This window comes from Salminus brasiliensis, chromosome 14 (genome assembly GCF_030463535.1).
Source record: "Salminus brasiliensis chromosome 14, fSalBra1.hap2, whole genome shotgun sequence".
Taxonomy (NCBI): Eukaryota; Metazoa; Chordata; class Actinopteri; order Characiformes; family Bryconidae; genus Salminus; species Salminus brasiliensis.
In genome coordinates, this window is record NC_132891.1 from 2,586,959 (window position 1) to 2,609,768 (window position 22,810).

At 41.4% G+C, this 22,810-nt stretch overlaps 1 protein-coding gene across 2 annotated transcripts in view; it reads left to right on the forward strand.

Annotated features, from left to right (window-relative positions):
* The window catches only part of col9a3 (collagen, type IX, alpha 3), a 39,242-nt gene that overhangs the window by 2,332 nt on the left and 14,100 nt on the right, over positions 1-22,810 (forward strand). For both annotated transcript variants that reach the window (XM_072696798.1, XM_072696799.1), the window contains exons 3-23: positions 1,529-1,564; positions 2,507-2,578; positions 2,721-2,774; positions 6,326-6,361; positions 7,387-7,410; positions 7,568-7,621; positions 10,114-10,167; positions 10,662-10,703; positions 11,550-11,606; positions 11,717-11,770; positions 13,005-13,058; positions 13,590-13,643; positions 13,962-14,015; positions 15,458-15,511; positions 15,606-15,659; positions 16,763-16,816; positions 16,930-16,983; positions 17,723-17,767; positions 18,680-18,733; positions 19,553-19,606; positions 22,791-22,810. The exon at positions 22,791-22,810 is cut by the window's right edge and continues 34 nt beyond it. In XM_072696798.1, coding sequence (XP_072552899.1) covers positions 1,529-1,564; positions 2,507-2,578; positions 2,721-2,774; positions 6,326-6,361; positions 7,387-7,410; positions 7,568-7,621; positions 10,114-10,167; positions 10,662-10,703; positions 11,550-11,606; positions 11,717-11,770; positions 13,005-13,058; positions 13,590-13,643; positions 13,962-14,015; positions 15,458-15,511; positions 15,606-15,659; positions 16,763-16,816; positions 16,930-16,983; positions 17,723-17,767; positions 18,680-18,733; positions 19,553-19,606; positions 22,791-22,810 — 1,034 coding nt within the window. The remainder of the gene's footprint in view (positions 1-1,528; positions 1,565-2,506; positions 2,579-2,720; positions 2,775-6,325; positions 6,362-7,386; positions 7,411-7,567; positions 7,622-10,113; positions 10,168-10,661; positions 10,704-11,549; positions 11,607-11,716; positions 11,771-13,004; positions 13,059-13,589; positions 13,644-13,961; positions 14,016-15,457; positions 15,512-15,605; positions 15,660-16,762; positions 16,817-16,929; positions 16,984-17,722; positions 17,768-18,679; positions 18,734-19,552; positions 19,607-22,790) is intronic.

Genomic DNA, 22,810 nt, shown 5'->3' on the forward strand with positions numbered 1-22,810 from the left:
TATCCATGTTTTTACACTAAAGTTTGTGGACACCCCTTCTAATGAATGCATTCAGCTACTTTAAGCTCCACCCATTGCTGACACAGATGTGCAAATACACACACACACACAGCTCGTCCAGTCCCTGTAGAGAAGAAGTACTGCCAATAGAATAGGACTCTGTGGAGCAGATCAGCATTGATGACCCTTTTGGCTCCATGCTGCCTAATAATGCCAGGGGTGGGCTATAGAGGGGTATAAAGCCCCCCAGCATTGAGGAGCTGTGGAGCAGTGGAAGAACTGTGTTCTCTGGAATGATGGTGGTGGTGGAGCTCCATCCAGTACTTTTGAGTGGGATGAGTTGGAGAGTTGGGGATGATGAGGTGCTTTTCTAAAATCTAGTAGAAAGTCTTCTTCTCTGGACAGTAGAGACAGTTACTCCAACAAAAGCAGGAGAAACTCTTTTTTAATACCCTTGCTTTCAGAAGAAACGATGAAAAGATCAGACGTCCCAATACTTTTGTCAATTTAGTGTATGTTGTTTAGGGTCTAATTAAAGGTTAAATAGGAATAATAATAACAATCTACCTCAAACAATCTGCCCAGATTAGCGTTAATGCTGTTGGCGTGAGCTGAAGAGAAAATGCGGGTTAGTTTGCTAAGAAAACACTGAACGTTTCCCCAGTAAATGTGCAGCAGCATAGCAGGGCAGTCTGGCAGGCTGGACACACAGAGGGCCATTCATACTGCCCCCAAAATCAAACACAGCCTTCTACAGTTACCCCCGCCCACTCCCAGCTCCCCCCGCTCCCCTACACAGATCTATCTGATCCCATGCTCCTTTTCTCCCCTACACTGTCTACACACCTTCCACTCTCACCCCTCTACCAGCCCCACCTCCACCACCTTCAGGCCTCACAGCTTCACCCACACTCACACTTCACTTCTACCCCTGGCTTGTAGTTTGCCGTTATAACCAACTCCTCCAGTCAGACACTCTCACTGAGTTTATTCTAATGTTATATAGAGTTAATTACAGGTAGACACTCTCACTGACCACTGACTTTATGTTTATTTGGGTTTATTCTAATGTTATATAGAGTTAATTACAGGTAGACACTCTCACTGACCACTGACTTTATGTTTATTTGGGTTTATTCTAATGTTATATAGAGTTAATTACAGGTAGACACTCTCACTGACCACTGACTTTATGACATGTTCATAATTATTATGATTTAATATTAATCGTTTCTTACACTGCATGTGAAATCCATTAAATCCTCTGTATGTGTTTCTATTCTTACAGTTAATAGAAGTTATTGATTTTGAGGAGGTAATCGGTTATTAGGGCTCATAAATTTCTGGATGGTACTGAAACTGTGTTTGTGAATATTCTGATCATTGTTATCTTCTGCTGTAAATGTCATCACGATGCTGAGTGGTGAGTGTTAGCTAAATGTGCCGTCAGTGAGAGATCAGTGATGTTTGTAATCCAGGTTACTGAAGGGAAAAATGAATTGAAATATTTGATTGTGTTTCTCTGCAGGGGAAGCCAGGACCAGCCGGACTGCCTGGAAAGCCTGTGAGTGTTAACTGGTTCTGAAATCCGCTGGATCTCTCTGATCCTCCATCGCCTCTTCCTTTTAAACTCCTGTTTAAAGTTTATTATTATAGAAAATATTTTCCTTTTTAAGCAATGTTCCTTTTGGCAGACTTCACTAGTTAGGGAAAGATTACTTTTGGGAAACTTCACTAGTTGGGGATAGATCACTCTTTGGTACGCGTCACTACTTGGGATAGATCACTTTTTGGCAGACTTCGCTAATTAAGGGAAAGATCACTTTTGGGAGACTTATTTTTAGGGAAAGATCAGTTTTGGATGACTTCACTAGTTAGGGGTAGATCACTTTTTGGCAGACTTATTTTTAGGGAAAGATCACTTTTGGATGACTTCACTAGTTAGGGGTAGATCACTTTTTGGCAGACTTATTTTTAGGGAAAGATCACTTTTGGGTGACTTCACTAGTTAGGGGTAGATCACTTTTTGGCAGACTTATTTTTAGGGAAAGATCACATTCGGGTGACTTCACTAGTTAGGGGTAGATCACTTTTTGGCAGACTTATTTTTAGGGAAAGATCACTTTTGGGTGACTTCACTAGTTAGGGGTAGATCACTTTTTGGCAGACTTATTTTTAGGGAAAGATCACTTTTGGATGACGTCACTACTTAGGGGTAGATCACTTTTTGGCAGACTTATTTTTAGGGAAAGATCACTTTTGGATGACTTCACTACTTAGGGGTAGATCACTTTTTGGCAGACTTATTTTTAGGGAAAGATCACTTTTGGGTGACTTCACTAGTTAGGGGTAGATCACTTTTTGGCAGACTTATTTTTAGGGAAAGATCACTTTTGGGTGACTTCACTAGTTAGGGGTAGATCACTTTGGAGTTGTAGTGAGTTCAGAGGGGTCTGTGTGTGAGTGTGTGTTGTGTGTGATGAAGGGTTTGTGATTTTGACTGTAGGGGCCTAAAGGAAAATCTGGGATCCCTGGGACAGCTGGGACCCCTGGCCTGCCTGGACTTCCAGGAGTAGACGTAAGTCACGACACATCTGACTAATCATGTGTCATCATACTGTGTTTCATGTGTCGCGGTATTGGCTTGTGAGACACAGTACTGGTACCTGTATGTTCGATGGCTGGAAACGGACTGAATGATGTGTTCTGTACTTTATCAGGGTTTGCCCGGTCCCGATGGTCCAGCGGGGAAGGATGGACCCCCAGGGCAAAGAGTAAGTGTCTCTGACTGTCTCCTGTGCAGGGCAAGTCTCCTGTGTGTTGTTGTGAATGTATTGCTCATGAAATCCCTGAGCTGGTTTCCTTTGAGCAGAGGTCTACCAACATCATTTGTACGGGATTTAGAATTTGTAGAATGTCCTCAAATGACCCCAAACAGGCCAGAAACGTTTGTTAATAACAGTTAATAATTAATTATTAATTATACATTGATCTAATTATTAATTGTAGTTTAATAATGTTGGGATGTATAGGTTCATAACATTTTACTGAGTCATTGATCACAGGGTTGTGGGTTTGATACCCAGGATTGCTAAGCCTTTGGGCTCTTGAGCAAGGCCCCTAACCCTCTCTGTTCCAGGGGAACCATAGCATGGCTGACCTTTGCTTTCTAGCTTTCTAAGCTTTTCTAATTCTGCTGTACTGTATATAAACTGCTGCCGTGTCTATAAAGAAACGTTCTTAAATTGAGTTATTTGATATTTATAATTCATGAAGTTTATAATCTAATGTTACACTTACTTATATATCCATAAATATATTATATATCTATAAATAATTGCATACTTATTTATTTATTTATCATTTATTCAGTTTTTATTACCTTCTTTTGCATTTAATAGACGCATTTGACAGATCATGATTTGCTATTTTACATGATTTTTGGCCCCACGTGCACAAATGTATTCGGCTTTACTAAATATTTGGATGTGTTCCAGCAGCCCTCAAACACACAGGGGTTTAATATATTGATGCTAATCAATATATCAAATCATATCAAAGTTTATCTGTTACACATACAGTCATGCAGGATACAGCTAGTCAGGAAATGCTTTGATAACTGTCTGGTCGCATGAAACAACAAATGGACGAGATGAAATACACACATATAACATACATAAAATACGAAGATCAAAGGCAAATAAAATTAATTAAAAGAAAATAAAATATACAGAGATAATAAGTTAAAATAAATATGTTTATAATTGAATTTTAATCATCATAACTCCTTTTTCTATTTCTTTTCATGATAAATAAACCAACAGAAATATTCCAGAAAATTATTTAAATAATTACTTAAGAACCTTTGAACTACTTGTCCTCTGCAGTTTCCACTTTCAGCCACTTCCCCAGACTACACCGTTCTGGTCCCTTCATGAAAGTGGTTCTGGAGGTTCTGCTTGGTGAATTGAAAAGCTGGTACCGAGGATTCGGCTAAAGCCGGGGCCTTTGACCGCGCCTGTCGGCCCAGATTTGCTCGTCCCGCTGACGGCTCTTTGTGGGAGGCTGTTTTAACGAGCAGTCAGCTGACTTTAGCTGAATGTCTCTGGATGGAGGCTGTGCTCGTACTTCTAATCCGGTAAAGAATGTTAAGGCCTCCCACCGCTCGCTCAGAAAGCTCCGAAAGGCTTTAGAGGAACAGACTCTGAACCTGCGAGGCTGGACGCACTGCTGCTGATGTGGAAGGGTATAGCGAGGTGCTGCAGTCTAAGCTGGTGCTAATCTAATGGACAGTGGTGTCACAGTGTATTTCATCTGCACTACACGGCAGTGTGTGTGTGTGGGGGGGGTCTTGCTGGTCATACTGGTCGACCACCTTGATCATGCTGGTCATGCTGGTTGAACAATGTGGTCTTGCTGATTAGGACCAGCTTGGTGATGCTGGTCATACTGGTCGACCAGTGTGGTCTTCCTGGTCATGCTGGGTGAGCAGCTTGGTTATGCCAGTCAACCACCTTGATGATGCTGGTTATACTGATCAACCGGTGGGGTCTTGCTGGTCATGCTGGTTGACCAGCTTGGTTATGCTGGTCGACAAACATGGTCTTGCTGGTCATGCAGGTCGACCACCTTGATGATACCAGTCAGCCACCTTGATGATGCTGGTTGACAAGCTTGATGATGCTGGTCATGCTGGTCAACCACCTTGATGATGCTGGTTGACAAGCTTGATGATGCTGGTCATGCTGGTCAACCACCTTGATGATGCTGGTTGACAAGCTTGGTGATGCTGGTCATACTGATTAACCAGTGTGGTCTTGCTGGTTATGCTGGTCGACAAACATGGTCTTGCTGGTCATGCTGGTCAAACACCTTGATGATGCTGGTTGACAAGCTTGATGATGCTGGTCATGCTGGTTGACCAGTGTGGTCTTGCTGGTCATGCTGGTCAACCACTTTGATGATGCTGGCTGACGAGCTTGATGATGCTGGTCATGCTGGTCGACCAGTGTGGTCTTGCTGGTCAGGTCCAGCTTGGTGATGCTGGTCATGCTGGTCAACCACTGCAAAACAGCTCACCTCACTTCACTTCACCTCACCTTACCCCACTTCAGCTCAGCTCAGCTTAGTATTCTCCACCTTTCCTCAGATCCAACCCTATTCCTAACTGATCCAGCTCAGATCCAACTGCCTTCAGGGGCCCTTTATTGGTTAAAAAGGGTGTTAGATTTGGGTTGGAGTTGAAACCTGCAGAAGGGTAGATCACTTTGTCGTTGAGGCTACAAGAATAACGTGGTCATATGAGTCTCTGACCATCTACACTGATCGGCTCACCCAGGACGCATGTTAATGTTAATGCCAGGTGTGAACATTGCCTTTCTGGACAAGTTGAGAGCTCCAGAAGCTTGATCTGAAGGTAGAGAAGCATGTGGACTGAGGCGGTAGAGTAACACTACAGGATTTTGCATTTGCAGTTTATAAAGACTAGAATCCAGAAGATCCTCTAATCTTAGACTCTACTAAATACAGAAGTCAGTCTGGAGACACAATCCTCCACAAGTCCTCTCAGAAGAGGAGGGTCTTCAGTCTGGATTTGAAGACAGCGAGTGTTGGACTCTGCTGTTTGGACACCCAGGGGAAATTCGCTCCACCACTTCGGTGCAGGACAGTAAAAAGTCTGGACGCTCGTCTTCCGTGGATCTTAAGGGATGGCGGGTCGAGCCGAGCCGTACTTGAAGCTGGAAGGGCTCTTGGTGCAGATCAGGCTTTTGACCATCGCCATCAAGTACTGAGGGGCTGGCTGGTCCAGTCTTGGCTTTGTAGACCAGAGTCAGGGGTCTGAATCTGAAGCGGGCAGCAGCTACAGGAAGCCAGTGAATGAAAAAAGAGAACCCCGCCCCCCAGAAGGCATTTAGTGTACGTATGCTGAAGGTCAGCAGGGGTCACGGTGGCAATAGAATGTCAATTACAGTTGTTTTCTTTCCCTCTTCACACCAAACACCCAGTCCAAACACAGCTGAGGGGTGTATGTGTGTGTGTGTCTTCTTTATGGTCACACGGTCTCCACAGCATTGGTGGGAATACATCAAATAGGTGGTGAAGCTGCTGAAAGAGCGATCCCCAGACACCAGCAGCCTCCCACACTGTTTCAGAACGGGCCCCTCATGCCTCCAGTCCAGGGGAGGTTCTGCAGCTCTGCTGTCTGGGACGTTACAGTGTTGATCATCTCCCTTCAGCTCCTCTGTAGGTAATGCAGGGCTGTACGAGACTGAGGATTTCATCTACAGTGGAATGTTCCTAATGTTTTGCTCTGATGTCTCCACAGGGTGATCCAGGACCTCCTGGACCAGCGGGACCTCCTGTAAGTAGCTTACTATTATTCCAGGCCTAGCGAGACAACAGCTCACTACCTCTTGGCACCAACAGGACTTTTACTGTACTGTAATAGAAGCAGCCGGTGTGGGACGATAACAGTCTCATGTGCTTCAGTTACCCACTAAATCAGGGTGGTCCATCTTGAATCTTGGGTGGTCCATTATTGATGTCTCGTAGATGCTCAGCTGACATTCGACTAATATAATAATAACTGAAGGTCTCTTAAATGCAGCTGAACTCTAAGCTGAATGTAAGTGTCTGTCTATTTAATCTAACCTTAACCTTTTAGGGTTTAAGGTTAGGGTTTAGGGTTGATTCAAGGGTTGGGATTAGGGTTTAGGTTAGGGTTGGGGTTAGGGTTAGAATTTAGGGTTGATTTGAGGGCTAGGGTTAGGGTTTAAGGTTGATTCGAGGGTTGGGGTTAGAGTTAGGGTTTAGGGTTGATTCGAGGGTTGGGGATAAGGTTAGGGTTTAGGGTTGATTCAAGGGTTAGGGTTAGGGTTTAAGGTTGATTTGAGGGTTGGGGTTAGAGTTAGGATTTAGGGTTGATTCGAGGGTTAGAGTTAGGATTTAGGGTTGATTCAAGGGTTGGGGTTAAAGTTAGGGTTTAGGTTAGGGTTGGGGTTAGGGTTTAGGGTTGATTCAAGGGTTGGGGTTAGGGTTTAGGTTAGGGTTGGGGTTAGGGTTAGAATTTAGGGTCAATTTGAGGGCTAGAGTTAGGGTTAGGGTTTAGCGTTGATTTGAGAGTTGGGGGTAGGGTTTAGGTTAAGGTTGGGGTTAGGGTTTAGCGTTGATTTGAGGGTTGGGGTTCAGGTTAGAATTAGGTGCAGGGTCAGATGAGATCTGGAGCTTCTACAGTAAAACTCTCACTGCTGAGAGACGGGGGGTTAGGATAATGGGATTAGAAGCTTAAAACCTCTGAACAGCACTGTGTGTATATTATAATTATATATATTTCGAACTGTGATTCCAGCATATCAAATATAATAAGTCTCTGTATGTGTTTCTTAGGGCAGAGGGAGAACAGGAGCTGCTGTGAGTACTGTTCTAATTACTGATCAGTTATCAATACATTGGGAAATTATTGATTAATTAACCATCAGTTGTCAATTATTGTGAGTGTATTATTAAGAGATGTTGGTCTAGTGTGTGTGTCTAGCCTGTGTGTGTGTGTGTGTGTTGATAATCTCAGGGGCTCTCTGGAGCTAATGGATTGCCAGGTGGAGCAGGACCTCAGGGAGCCGTGGTGAGTTTCCATTCTTCTTCAGTGAGTGACAGCAGTCAGAGACGTGGGCAGGACGGGTGATGATGTGGTATCAGAGCTGGGTGTGAAGGTCTGGGTTCTCTGTTAGACTATAACGGAACAGTCGGTTCTTGTAGTCGATGTGTTGGATGTGGGGAAATGGACAGTGTGAACCCTGTGACACTTTGGCGATGGTCAGATCGTTTTGGCCTGACGACTGGATCATTGGAGAGACTCCCAAATAACTCCAGTACCTACCGATGCCAATCCGAAGAGGGACAGACCACCAACCTGAGGTGTCCAAGGCTTGTGGATGACGAAGGCTATCCTGTCTGGGCGGAACCAACAGTTTACAGGAGGAATGTATCACAACACACAGTACTGTGTAGGGGACTGCATAGCTGTGCCCTTGCTGACCCCATCCACCATAGAAAGCTGTTTTAGTGGCACACAGATGACCATCAGAATACAATGCAACATTAATATCCAGTATGAAGCTCTAATAACATTAATATCCAGTATGAAGCTCTAATAACATTAATATCCAGAATGAAGTTTTAATAACATTAATATCCAGTATGAAGCTCTAATAACATTAATATCCAGTATGAAGTTCTAATAACATTAATATCCAGTATGAAGCTCTAATAGCATTAATATCCAGTATGAAGCTCTAATAGCATTAATATTCAGTATGAAGCTCTAATAGCATTAATATCCAGTATGAAGTTCTAATATCATTAATATCCAGTATGAAGCTCTAATATCATTAATATCCAGTATGAAGTTCTAATAACATTAATATCCAGTATGAAGCTCTAATATCATTAATATCCAGTATGAAGTTCTAATAACATTAATATCCAGTATGAAGCTCTAATAGCATTAATATCCAGTATGAAGCTCTAATAGCATTAATATTCAGTATGAAGCTCTAATATCATTAATATCCAGTATGAAGTTCTAATAACATTAATATCCAGTATGAAGCTCTAATATCATTAATATCCAGTATGAAGCTCTAATATCATTAATATCCAGTATGAAGCTCTAATAACATTAATATCCAGTATGAAGCTCTAATAGCATTAATATCCAGTATGAAGCTCTAATAGCATTAATATCCAGTATGAAGCTCTGATTACATTAATATCCAGTATGAAGCTCTGATTACATTAATATCCAGTATGAAGTTTTAAGTATAAAGTAATGTAGTATCAAGTTGTGTCGAAAAAGGCGGATAACTCATTAATTGTTATGGATTATTACATCGAATGTAATCACTTTATCTCTTTATACTTAAATATTGAGGAAACATCTGACAAATGCATGTTGTTGTGTTTGATCATATATACATTTTTATTGTTATTATTAAGTAAGTTATGTTAATATAACTTATATTAATTTATTAATATACTTGTATTAATATATTAATATAAATAAGTTATTACTGAATATAAAATCAAAAGCAAAAAGAATCAGTATTACAACTGATTCCAGACTTTTGAACAGTAGTGTAGGTTACCTTTGATGTAATAAAGATCATAGCAGTGTTTTGGTGACTGAGATGGAAATCTCTGCCTTTCTGAAGGCGCTGATTAGGACTGAGTCATCGGCTGGCCTGGTTTAGCCCATTCAGTCAGAGCCGTGAGATGAGCTTTAAGAGGCAGGAATCCGCTCTGATGAGCTCCTGATTTCCAGATGGAAATATAGTGGGTGGTGGAGTCACGTCTTGCGGTGGTTTAGCTGGAATCGCCCTGCTTTTATGTTAGAGGAAAGGATGGCAGGTCTCTCCTACTTTAATAACCTGTTTTTATTCCCAAATTCGACTACGATCAGCCATAACATTAAAACCACCTGCCTAATATTATATAGGTCCCCCTCGCACCGCCAAAACAGCTCCGACCCGGCGAGACATGGACCCCAAATAACCTCAGAAGGTATCCTGCTGTGGTATCCGGCACCAAGACTGACATTACCAGCAGATCCCTTAAGTCCTGTGAGTTGTGAGGTGGGCGGGGCCTCCATGAGCATCAGTAAGCTTTAGGCACCTATGGCCTTGTCGCCAGTTCACCGGTCATCCTTCCTTGGAGCACTTTTGGTAGATACTGACCACTCCATACTGGGAGGAACACCCCACAAGACCTAATGCCTGATGTTCTGGAGATGTTCTGACCCAGTCTGACTCGTCTAGAACATCACAGTTTGGTTCTGGTCAAAGTGTCTCAGATTCTTACGCTTGTCCATTTTTCCTGCTTCATCACCTTCATCACCTTCAAGAACTGACTGTTCACTCGCTGTCTAATATGTAGATCCACTCCTTGACTGTAGCCACTGGAACCAGATCATCAGTGGTTTTAATGTTATGGCTGATATACAGTGTATATCAGTTGGGCCCAAGCTGTTCTTTTGAATGGCATTTGGCTTTAGGGGACACTGTCCCCGCAAATCACTATTTCTAAATCACTAATGTGTTTGTTTCCGTCTCTTTCCAGGGACCAGAGGGTCTCCCAGGGCTTCCTGGTCTTCCAGGCCCAGATGGACCACCTGTAAGTTCTGCAGTTGCCACCTAAAGAGAGAAAAGGCTGTAAATTGTTAAATTCATGCTGGTGGAAAGTCTGTAGTTTTCTGTAGTTTGTGGAAATAATGCAAATTACATAAACTGTATGTCCAAATGTTCGGACAGTTCCACTGCTCCACAGCTCAGTGCTGGGGGGCTTTACACCCCTCTACTAGCCCATGCCTGGCATTAGACAGCATGATGCCAATAGCTTCATACTCCAGAGAGTCCTATTCTATTGGCAGTACTTCTTCTCTGCAGGGACTAGATAAGCTGTGTGTGTGTGCAACTTAAAGTAGCTGAATGCATTCTTTAGAATGGGTGTCCACAAACATTTGGACATACAGTGTGTTTAGTTAAGTCCAGCTAAAGCCAGGATATTAAGAGATTTTGCTTTGGGCTGCACCTTCAGATGAGTTCAGAGAACAGAAGAGCTGTTTATGAATGTTTTAGAAGTGCTATAAGTGTTATTTGTATGTTTAGGGTCTTCCCGGAGCTTTTCCTGAGGGCAACGGAGACCTGTTGGTAAGTTCTCGAAATCGCTTCTTGTGAAGAGTGAGCAGAGCACTCAGTGTAGGTAGCTGTGTTACATAAACATCTCAACGACTGTAGAAAACATGGACAGCTCAAAGACTCTCAAAAGTGCAGCAATCACAGGTCTAGCGCCTCTGCTGGCTGGTCGCAGTATGATGTATAGCTCCGCCCATCCCTATATGTTTGAATGACAAAACAGTCCCACCCATCTCCAGCATCTCCAAATTCCAGTAGTTAGTTCACCCTGTGCTGATACTTTCCCCCAGAAATTCAGTTTTTAACCATTACTCTGCTCTACCGTAAGAAGGCGGAGCTACACTTAGGAATGAAGTGATTGACAGACAGCCTTGGTTGGAAGAGGCCGGTCGTCTGCAGGACCTGAGTTGTAGAGGAACTTACATGAGCTGCACTTTTACCGGACAGACTGGGGGAAATCCGCTCTGCTTCTGCACTGGAAGCTCAGTGAAGGCGGTCTGAGATACTGAGGCTTGGTCTGAGAGAAGGGGGCGGGGCTACCAAATGAGAAGGGGAGTCTGGCTCTACTTCTGGACTCGCTGTTAAAAGTAGAAGATCCTTGAGGAACTTTTGGAGGTTCATCAGTTTGAAACTGTGGAACCTCTTAAGGTGCTTTGAGGAACCTTCCAGGAACCCTTTTCTTCAAAAAGCACCATAAGAGGTTCCTCCACAGTTTCCTCCCATTAAAATTAGACTGGTTTGGTCTCGTTCTGATGGTAGATCTTGTACTTTCATGTCAGCTGTGGAGTGAGAGCTGCCTGCTAATGTGACAACATTGTAGGACTGTTGGAGGCTTTACCCACTATTATTACTACTTTACAGTGCCCCGCCATCTGTCCACCAGGCCCCCCGGGACCACCTGGAATGCCCGGTTTTAAGGTACCCCAGTGGCTCCACATCAGACACCATCACTGCATTTAGTAATATGTTTTTTTCATAGCCCTGAAAGCTCATTCTGGCCATTTTAATCACCCTGCATATCCTTTTAGGGCCACACGGGTCACAAAGGAGACAAAGGAGAAGCTGGGAAGGATGGTGAGAAGGTAAGACCATGGTCCAGCAACACACTGTGTGTTTACAGTTACTGTGATTTGAAGGCTTTAAAATGACATAATGAAATAATGGTAAATGTTTTACAGTATCACACAATGGAAACACATACCCAAAACCTAACCCTAATCCTGGTCCCAATCCTGAGCCTAACCTCAACCCAAAACCTAAACCTGCCTTACCTCAAAATCCAACCCTAGTCCTGGTCCCAATCCTGATCTAAACCTCAATCCAAAACCTAACCCAGCCTTACCCCAAAACCTAACCCTAGTCCTGGTCCCAATTCTAATCTTAACTTCAACCAAAAACCTAACACTAGTCCTGGTCCCAATCCTAATTTTAGCCTCAACCCAAAACCTAACCCAGCCTTACCCAAAACCCAACCCTAATCCTGGTCCCAATCCTAATCTTAGCCTCAACCCAAAACCTAACCCAAGTCCTGGTCCCAATCCTAATCTTAGCCTCAACCCAAAACCTAACCCTAGTCCTGGTCCTAATCCTGATCTTAACCTCAACCCAAAACCTAACCCTAGTCCTGGTCCCAATCCTAATCTTAGCCTCAACCCAAAACCTAACCCTAGTCCTGGTCCTAATCCTGATCTTAACCTCAACCCAAAACCTAACCCTAGTCCTGGTCCCAATCCTAATCTTAGCCTCAACCCAAAACCTAACCCTAGTCCTGGTCCCAATCCTAATCTTAGCCTCAACCCAAAACCTAACCCTAGTCCTGGTCCTAATCCTGATCTTAAACTCAACCCAAAAACCTAACCCTTACCATGGCCCCTTAATCTCAGCCAAATCCAGTTAGTCTCCAGTTCCAGACTGGTATCAGCAGCAGGTCTACAGCAGCAGCTGGTAGAAGGTGGTGAGATGGTCAGTATTAGAGCTGTTAGAGGATCAGTGCTCTCTCAGGAGAACGTCTCCTGATCATCTGCTGAATATTCAGATGCTGCTCCATCACTGAGAAGTTACTGAGAGTCTGATCAGAGCTTATTTCATCTAAGAGGAACCACTGCACATAAAGCGTCACCCATTCAAAAATACTAGAATAACCAAACACGCCATTGGTCAGTGTTCTACAAATACTGACCATATCCACGGTCCACTCTCAAAGGAGATCAACCGGGATAACGGTGTATGTGATAACGGTGTACGTTGTCATATTGCCAAGCCTTGTTTGTAAATACTGTCTGTTGGTGTCTAATTATCTCTGGATCTTCTTCACAGGGTGATGCTGGCCCCCCCGGCCCTCCTGGCATCCCGGGAACCGTGGGTCTACAGGTAAAGGATCTGCTCAGTAGATCTTGTAGATCAGGAATGGCTCAGAAGCCAGAATTGAATTTTCCTTTTAAAATGAGGCTTTCTCTCTATTTCTGAAGTATTTTCATAACCAAAGCGAATGTAATGTTAATTGTTCTTGTTCTGGATGATGCTGGTTTCATTTGTGGACCGTAGCCTGACACTAACATCAGGCCTTTAAACAGCAGCTGCATTACGGACAGCATGTATTTGACATATTGATAGTATGTCATTAAATAATTCACACTCTGAGATCAGCGTCGCCATCCGACAGTACAAATACTTGCCGAGAGCAGTCAGATGGAGGACGGATCTGAGTGCAGACCTCATGTACTACTCTTTGAGGACCTGTCTGTAGTCTTAAACACAGCCAAAATATGGAATAGTGGTTCATAAGGGCTCTGGTCTCACTCACCTAGTATTTAAACTGGACGCAGTATAGGCTGGACGCTCTCTGAGTGATGGGAATGTGGTGATTGATTCGATTGACCAGGTTTGTGTGGGATTTTTCAGGGCCCTCGAGGTTTGAGAGGACTTCAGGGTCCCGTGGGGGCAGTTGGAGACAGAGTGAGTATACAGTCATCATGTTATTATAGCTACATAAGACATGATTAGTCTATGTCATGTGGTTCATGCTGTTTATTGATGCATGTTAATGTAATTTTGGACTGTTTCTATTGGTGCACGTGTTCTGATGTGACAGATATGACAGATGTGCAAGGCAATATCTGGACAGCTGATCATTTGCACAAATATAAAAAAAATTAAAAAAAAGCTTTTGATATGAGACTGACAGTAACCTAGAAACACACTCAGTACCAGAGTAACCGACGCTGCGGGTCAGAGTGATGTTCATTCAGCTTGTCTTGGTGTCTGCCTTCATAGGGTTTGCCAGGTTTCAGAGGCAAGCCAGGTGCTGCTGGAGTGATTGGGAAAACAGTGAGTATCTCTACAGCCACATTTACTACTGCATGCTGGATCCTACCATTCCCCACCCCAGTATACTGTGCACTGGCCGTTTGAACGCCACCAGCAGAGTAAATACATAAATTATTATCAATAATTGAATCAATGAAACTAAGCCTATTTATTCAGACAGTGGGTTTACAGAACTGAAACTCCATCTAGTACAACCTAAACTCTTCCCAGTACAACCAGAACTCCTCCCAGTACAACCCAAACCTCTCCCAGTACAACACAAACTCCTCCCAGTACAACCAGAACTCCTCCCAGTACAACCCAAACCTCTCCCAGTACAACCTAAACTCCTCCCAGTACAATTGAAACTCCTTCTAATATAACCTAAACTCCTCCCAGTACAATTGCAACTCCTCCTAGTATAACTTAAACCCCTCCCAGTACAACCCAAACCTCTCCCAGTACAACCAAAACTCCTTACAGAACTGAAACTCCTTCTAGTACCACCTAAACTCTTCCCAGTACAACCAGAACTCCTCCCAGTACAACCCAAACCTCTCCCAGTACAACCTAAACTCCTCCCAGTACAATTGAAACTCCTTCTAATATAACCTAAACTCCTCCCAGTACAATTGAAACTTCTCCTAGTATAACTTAAACCCCTCCCAGTACAACCCAAACCTCTCCCAGTACAACCAAAACTCCTTTCAGAACTGAAACTCCTTCTAGTACCACCTTAACTCTTCCCAGTACAACCAGAACTCCTCCCAGAACTGAAACACCTTCTAGTACCACCTAAACTCTTCCCAGTACAACCCAAACCCCTCCCAGTACAACTCAAACTCCTCTCAGTACAATTGAAACTCTTTCTAGTATAACCTAAAATCTTCCCAGTACAACCAGAACTCCTCCTAGTACAACCCAAACCTCTCCCAGTACAACCCAAACTCCTCCCAGTACAATGGAAACTCCTTCTAGTATAACCTAAACTCCTTCCAGTACAACCTAAACCTCTCCCAGTACAACCCAAACCTCTCCCAGTACAACCCAAACCTCTCCCAGTACAACCAAAATTCCTTACAGAACTGAAACTCCTTCCAGTACAACAGTAGCTCCTCCCAATACAACCAATACACCAGCGAAAATTGCTGCGTAATGAGCAAATCTGCATATCCTGCCCCACACAGCAATCGGACTTCAGCTCTTACCGATCCAAACTGTGCAGTGAATGAGCTCACACTCGCGCTCCATTGAGGAAAAAACACAGCGCATCCAACAAGACCCAAAGCCTTTTATACAGCAGTAAAAACATGGTGGCTCTCAAACACACCACCATGATAATAATTTACTGTAACTCATGACCTTGCATATTGTCCTGCCCACTCAGGGAGTGGACAGTCTTTGTCCTTGCTTCTGAGGCTCAACAATAAAAGCTTCCCCTGTCTATCATTTGATAATTCCAGGGTGATCCTGGAGAGAAAGGACCAGAGGGCTTCAAAGGGCCGAAAGGAGAGATTGTGAGTGTGACGTTCCTTACATCAGCATGTTTGTAGGCTTTATTAAGTCATATTAATTATCTAATGCTGTCTATGATGTTTGTTTTCTTCACAGGGGAAAGTAGGCCCTAAGGGATTGCCAGGACCTCCAGGTCCCAAAGGTGAACCTGTAAGTGATTATTATCGTTATTTATAATAATCAATCCCTTTGGTTTTAAACTCGGGGATGAGGATGTTCGGATGTGCAAATCACTGAACTTAACTGTCAATTAAAATAATAATATTAATTATTAATATAAAAATACGTTATATCTTTTTTATATAACAAACAAATTATATAATAAATTATTTAATATGATAAAATATGTATTATGATACATTATTATTATTATTATTATTATCAAAAAATTATTTTATTTATTATTACTTGTTTAGAATTTACCACATGTGGGTTACAGTGTACATGTGCTGGGTATATAGAATAGCAGTATAGAACATAATAATAGTTACATAGTAATAGTTACAGACCCAGTGTGATGTACTATTATTTCTAAGATTGTAACCAAATTCTTATTTCTATGAATGTATTAATGCATCATAGTATTTTGTAGTTATCAAAAACAAATGAATGTGTTTAATAAACATAAACATTGTATTTAATCATCATTTTATTTATTGTTATTATTTTACGAATGCGGTAAATGACTTATTTGATTCATATCATGGGCGTACCTTCCAGATGTATTAGCATTATATTCTGCATTGTAGGTATTTTGCTTGGCTAAGTATCGATCAAAACATGTCGATTAGACTAGCAGTGGAACTGTGCTTCATCCATCTAATACATTTGGGATGAGTTGGGGAGTTGGGGATGATGAGGCGGGATGTTGATCTTCCAACATCCTGACCTAACTAACAAATGCTCTTGTCACTGAATGCAATCAAATCCTCACAGCAATGTTCCTGCTCCAAAGTCTAGTAGAAAGCCTTCTTCCCTAGACAGTAGAGACAGTTACTCCAACAAAAGCTATCCTTGATTTGGGGAAAAAACACAAATCACAAGGTGTCCCAATACTTTTGTCAATAATAGAGTGTGGTTATTTTTGCTCATCTATAAATTGATGTATGTAGGCTGTTGCCTAGCGATGTTGGCCCATCCCACCTTGGTAAACCACTGTAACACACCGCCTCTTGTGGTTTACTGTATATGAGCATGAGCTGTGTGCATTATCACATTAGCACATTACCTTACCTGGCTGTTCTCTCTCCCAGGGCATCCCAGGCCGAGACGGCAAGGATGGCACTCACGGGCTGGATGGTGAGAAAGTGAGTTACAGCATTTTTTCATTGCTGAGTCAGTGGAGGCTTATTTCATCCAAAAATACTGATAAAGCTGGACGCCTACCACAGTGTGAGTGTTATTTTGTCTTTGTTGCCAGGGTGACGCTGGGCGGCCTGGTGTGTCTGGAGAGAAAGGACCCAACGGTTTGCCGGTGAGTGTTCGAGTTATTCTCCAGCTGTGACATAACACACTACTATTATTAGTGCACCAAGTCATAATCTGCATTATAGGATGTAGGACTGTCTCTGTTGATCACATTAATACATAAGACATCAATATTATTATTATTATTATTATTATTACTATTATTGTTATTGTTATTATTATTATTAAAGATTCCAATATTCCAATATTCCAAAATCATCTCCAAACATAGAAAATCATATTTGGGTTTAGTCTAATGTTATATAGAGTTAATTACAGGTAGACACTCTCACTGACCACTGACCTTATGTTTATTTGGGTTTTTTCTAATGTTATATAGAGTTAATTACAGTTAGACATTCTCACTGACCACTGCTGCGGACTGTCTCTATCGATCATATTAATACATGAGAAATCAATATTATTATTATTGTTATTATTACAGGTAGACACTCTCACTGACCACTAACTTTATATCATTAGGAAAAAAAACAAATAAACATAAAGTCAGTGGTCAGTGAGAGTGTCTAACTGTAATTAACTCTATATAACATTAGAAAAAACTCAAATAAACATATAGAGTTAATTACAGGTAGACATGCTCACTGACCACTGACTTTGTTTATTGGGGTTTATTCTAATGTTATATAGAGTTAATTACAGGTAGACGCTCTTAGATTAATTGACTGACTAATGTGGTGATGTCACTTTGTATAGTTGAGTTACTGTGTTTTTATGTATTTCAGGGTTTGCAAGGAAAAGCTGGGGCTAAAGGAGCCAAAGGAGGAGTTGTAAGTTGTAACTGTTCCATGTTTATCTGCAATATGCTTAAATAAATAAAGTACCTATGCTGTATTTCAGAACAGCTTATACAGTTCTACCTACATCCTGACAACATCAGTCCCAGTTATGTTCAATATAACTGTAATTTGCACTGGAGGTCAAGTGATAGCGGCTCATGGCCTCTGTGATTTATGTATAGAGGTGCTGCAGCTTTGAGAAAGTACATTCAAGCATAAATACCAAAGAATTCAGATTATTTTGCCTTGCCTTGTATACCATCACTTCTACACTCCAATAAAACTATAGTTGATTGTTTATATTTATATATATTATCGGCAATATATGCACCGTCACCTATATATGGCCATATATCAACCATATATTATGGCCAATATTCCTCAGAATCTCTCATTACAAAGACACTAACTCTGCAGAACCAGCAAACACTGCCAGCTGTAATACATTATATGTCCAAATGTTTGTGGACACCCCTTCTAACGAACGCATTCAGCTACTTTAAGTTGCACCCATTGCTGACACATAAAGCCCCCCAGCATTGAGGATCCAGTACTTTTGGAATGAGTTGGGGGAAGTTGGGGATGATCCAACATTCTGACCTCACTAACAAACGCTCTTGTTGCTGAATGCAATCAAATCCTCACAGCAATTCTCCTCCAAAATCTAGTAGAACGTCTTCTTCTTCTCTGGACAGTAGAGACAGTTACTCCAACAAAAGCAGGATCAGCTCTTTTTTTTTTTTTTTTGCTTTCAAAGGAACTATAAATGAGTAGGCGTCCCAATACTTTTGTCCACATAGTGTATTTTTAATCCTATACACCTATAATTAAATGTTATTCATGTAAAAATTATACATATTTGTTAGAAGCTATAAGAGCATGATTTACTGCGTCTTCCTACAGGGTGATCCAGGAGAGATGGGAGAAGCAGGACCATCCGGAGAGCCAGGTATTCCTGTATGTATCTGATTGGCTTCTGCATACAAACTTAAAAGTGACCACAGATATGTTGATTATCAGCACTTGTTAGCATGCTAGCTGGTAAGTTGGACAGGCTTTACAGAACTATGGTAAAACCCCCTAACTCCTTTATTAACTCCTCCATTTCCTACCTAATATGGAAGGCCTACTACATGTGAACTCTAGCAACACTAGCAATTTTCCACCTGCCGCTGATGCAGCATTGCCGATACAACAGCTAACAGGCGCCGGGGCTGACCAACATCACACCAGGAGTGATGAAGTGGGGAGGAAGTTCCAAGGCCAATTGTGCTCCCTCTGACTCCGGCTGCTGATGGCAAGCAGCATGACCCGGGATTCGAACCTGGACTGTGTTTTTGTAGCTAACTCAAACTAGGCAGGTTGGAGAGGAACAACCAATTTGCGACCATGCTAACATGCTAGCTCAGGTACATGGCTCGTATGACTCTTTACACGAGTAAAATTAGTATTATTTTAATTTCATATCCATATTTTGACATAACGGAGTTGCTTGGGGGGTTTTCCTGTGTACCGTAAAGCTTGCCCAACCTTGTAGCTACAGGAGCTAAACCGGAACACATTTTGGGGCGAAGCCGAGAACATGGTTACTTTCCACTGTAGTTTCTTTAATATTGCTGTAATATATTTTACTGTATTATTCATATTTCATATTTCACATTTGTACAGATAGAGACTGAGCTGATCATGGTGTTGTTATAAGCTTAGAGATTGTTATTCCAATGAAATGCAGAAGCAAAAGTCACTCAGCCTTGCTCTCTCTGACACCTCCAACAGGGTGAGATTGGAGTTCCAGGAGAAAGAGGCGAAGCTGGGCCAAGAGGAGTAACTGTAAGTACACCAGCACCAGTCTTGAATTAGAACAGTCCAGTTTCACTAACATGACTTCTCATTCTCTTCATGCTTGGTGCTCAGACTCCTATAGTTTATGTGTATGTACTCTATGTCCAAATGTTTGTGGACACCCCTTCTAATGTGTGCATTCAGCTACTTAAAGTTGCACCTGTTGTTGATGCAGATGTGCAAATACACACACATACACAGCTTGTCTACACCCTGTAGAGAAGAAGTACTGCCAATAGAATAGGACTCTCTGGAGCAGATCAACATCATGACCCTATTGGCTCCATTCTGCCTCATTTATTTACATCCTCATAATGCCAGGCATGGGCTAGAGGGGTATAACACCCCCCATACACCCTAGCCCCCCCCCCAGCATACCCCTTTAACTGTGTTCTCTAAAATGCTGGAAGCATTGGGCGGTGCTCCATCTAACATATTTGGGATGTGTGGCCTGATCTCACTAATGAACGCTCTTGACTGCAATTCTCGCAATTGAGTGCAATCTATCAAATTCTCACAGCTATGCTCCTCCAAAGTCTAGTAGAAAGCATTCGTCCCTGGACAGTAGAGACAGTTACTTAGTAAAGATCAGCTCTTTTTAATATGCTTGCTTCCAGAAACAAAAAACAACAGTGAATGAGTAGGTGTCCCAATACTTTTGTCCCTATAGTATATGCAGGCTCCACACTTGCAGTGCAGGTGTTTTAATACTCACAGTCGACTGTAAAGCACTGAAAGCTCGTTCTTTTCTGCCTGAAAGACTCAAATCATCCCATCATCTATTTTTTAACACAGTCTCTCAGCAAGAGAGGAACATGTCAGATCCTGCGATGGTTTCGGAAACCGCAAGTGCAAATACCTTCAGCCCTGAGTGGCTGTTCTGATCTCCTCCAGCACACCAACATGTTTATGATTGTGCTTCAGAGCTCAGATGAATCACAGCTTCCTCCGGTAGCGTCGCCGCTTATTTAGCCAAATAAAACAATGGATTGTGATTGCTCATGAGATAGAGAGGATGGCGAGGGTCAGGTGTTGCTAAGCAACACAAGGATATAGCCATATCGCCAGGAGACACTGTGAATCCTGCTCGAGTATCTCACAGACACAGGAGTGCACTGCAGAAGAAACGAGACGTTTCCGAGAGGATTCAGGTGAAGTAGTGAATTAGCTGCTGAGGATCACGGCAGATTTCAGCTCTCCTCCTCTGAAGATCATATCTGACGTTCTTTCAAAGGTCACTTCACTTTCAGTCTAAAGTCTAAAGGTGCTTTATTTGGAGCAAGCCATGTGTTGAGAGCTAGTTGATTTTCAGAAGTGTTACGGTTAGCTTTGGGATTAGATCTGAAGGGTCCAGATCAGGCCAATCTCAATTTTCCTCACTTTCCTTCTTTTTTAATGGAGGAGCGTGTAGTCTGTAAACATGGGCCATTCTTAAACCTAGTGCTCACTCTCAGTTCCTGTTCTTCAGTTCGTTTGTGGGAAATAAGCTTTATTGTTTTTCTGATGTTCTGAAACAGATGCATTTACATATCTGCTCATATTCAGATCACAGCAGTCTATCCCTGTCTGTTCACACTGCAGTTAAAAGGAGTGTTTCAGCTCAGATTGCTTTTTGACTGAGACACAATATAGAACAGCCAATCAGAAATTAGGCAATTTACATATATTAGTCCTAAATGCACATTAACAAAACAGACTGTTTTATTCTAAACTACTATGATTTAGTATCCACTATGAATTATTCAGTATCTACTATGAATTGTTCAAGATCCACTATGAATTATTCAGTATCTACTATGAATTGTTCAAGATCCACTATGAATTATTCAAGATCCACTATGAATTATTCAGTATCTACTATGAATTATTCAGGATCCACTATGATTTATTCAGTATCTACTATGAATTGTTCAAGATCCACTATGAATTATTCAGTATCTACTGTGAATTGTTCAAGATCCACTATGAATTATTCAGTATCTACTATGAATTATTCAGTATCTACTATGAATTGTTCAAGATCCACTATGAATTATTCAAGATCCACTATGAATTATTCAGGATCCACTATGATTTATTCAAGATCCACTATGAATGATTCAGTATCTACTATGAATTGTTCAAGATCCACTATGAATTATTCAGTATCTACTATGAATTGTTCAAGATCCACTATGAATTGTTCAAGATCCACTATGAATTATTCAGTATCTACTATGAATTATTCAGTATCTACTATGATTAATTCAAGATCCACTATGAATTATTCAAGATCCACTATGAATTATTCAGTATCTACTATAAATTGTTCAAGATCCACTATGAATTATTCAGTATCTACTATGAATTATTCAGTATCTACTATGAATTGTTCAAGATCCACTATGAATTATTCAGTATCTACTATGAATTATTCAGTATCTACTATGAATTATTCAGGATCCACTATGAATTATTCAAGATCCACTATGAATTATTCAGTATCTACTATGAATTGTTCAAGATCCACTATGAATTATTTAGTATCTACTATGAATTATTCAAGATCCACTATGAATTGTTCAAGATCCACTATGAATTATTCAGTATCTACTATGAATTATTCAGGATCCACTATGAATTGTTCAAGATCCACTATGAATTATTCAGTATCTACGATGAATTATTCAGGATCCACTATGAATTGTTCAAGATCCACTATGAATTATTCAGTATCTACTATGAATTATTCAGGATCCACTATGAATTATTCAAGATGCACTATGAATTATTCAGTACCTACTATGAATTATTTAGTATCCAATGTGAATTATTCGGTACCTACTACTGATTATTCACTATCCACTATAAATTATGCAGTAACTACTTTTAATTATTTAGAGAGCATTCTGAATTATCAGTACCTACTATGATTATTACCTACTATTATTACATGTACTATGATTCAGTACCCACTATTAATAATTTAGTATCCACTATACATGATTCAGTATCTACTATGAATTATTCAGTATATGCATGAGGAAATTAATATAGTTATTTAAAGGGTTATAATCATATAAGAAGATGCTGTTCTAATAACAGTGAAAGTGGACTAGGTCATACCAGCAGATGGATATGATCCTACCGGTAGTGCTTCCATTATCAACCTCATGTTGTGATGTTGTTACAGGGTGCCATCGGACTGATTGG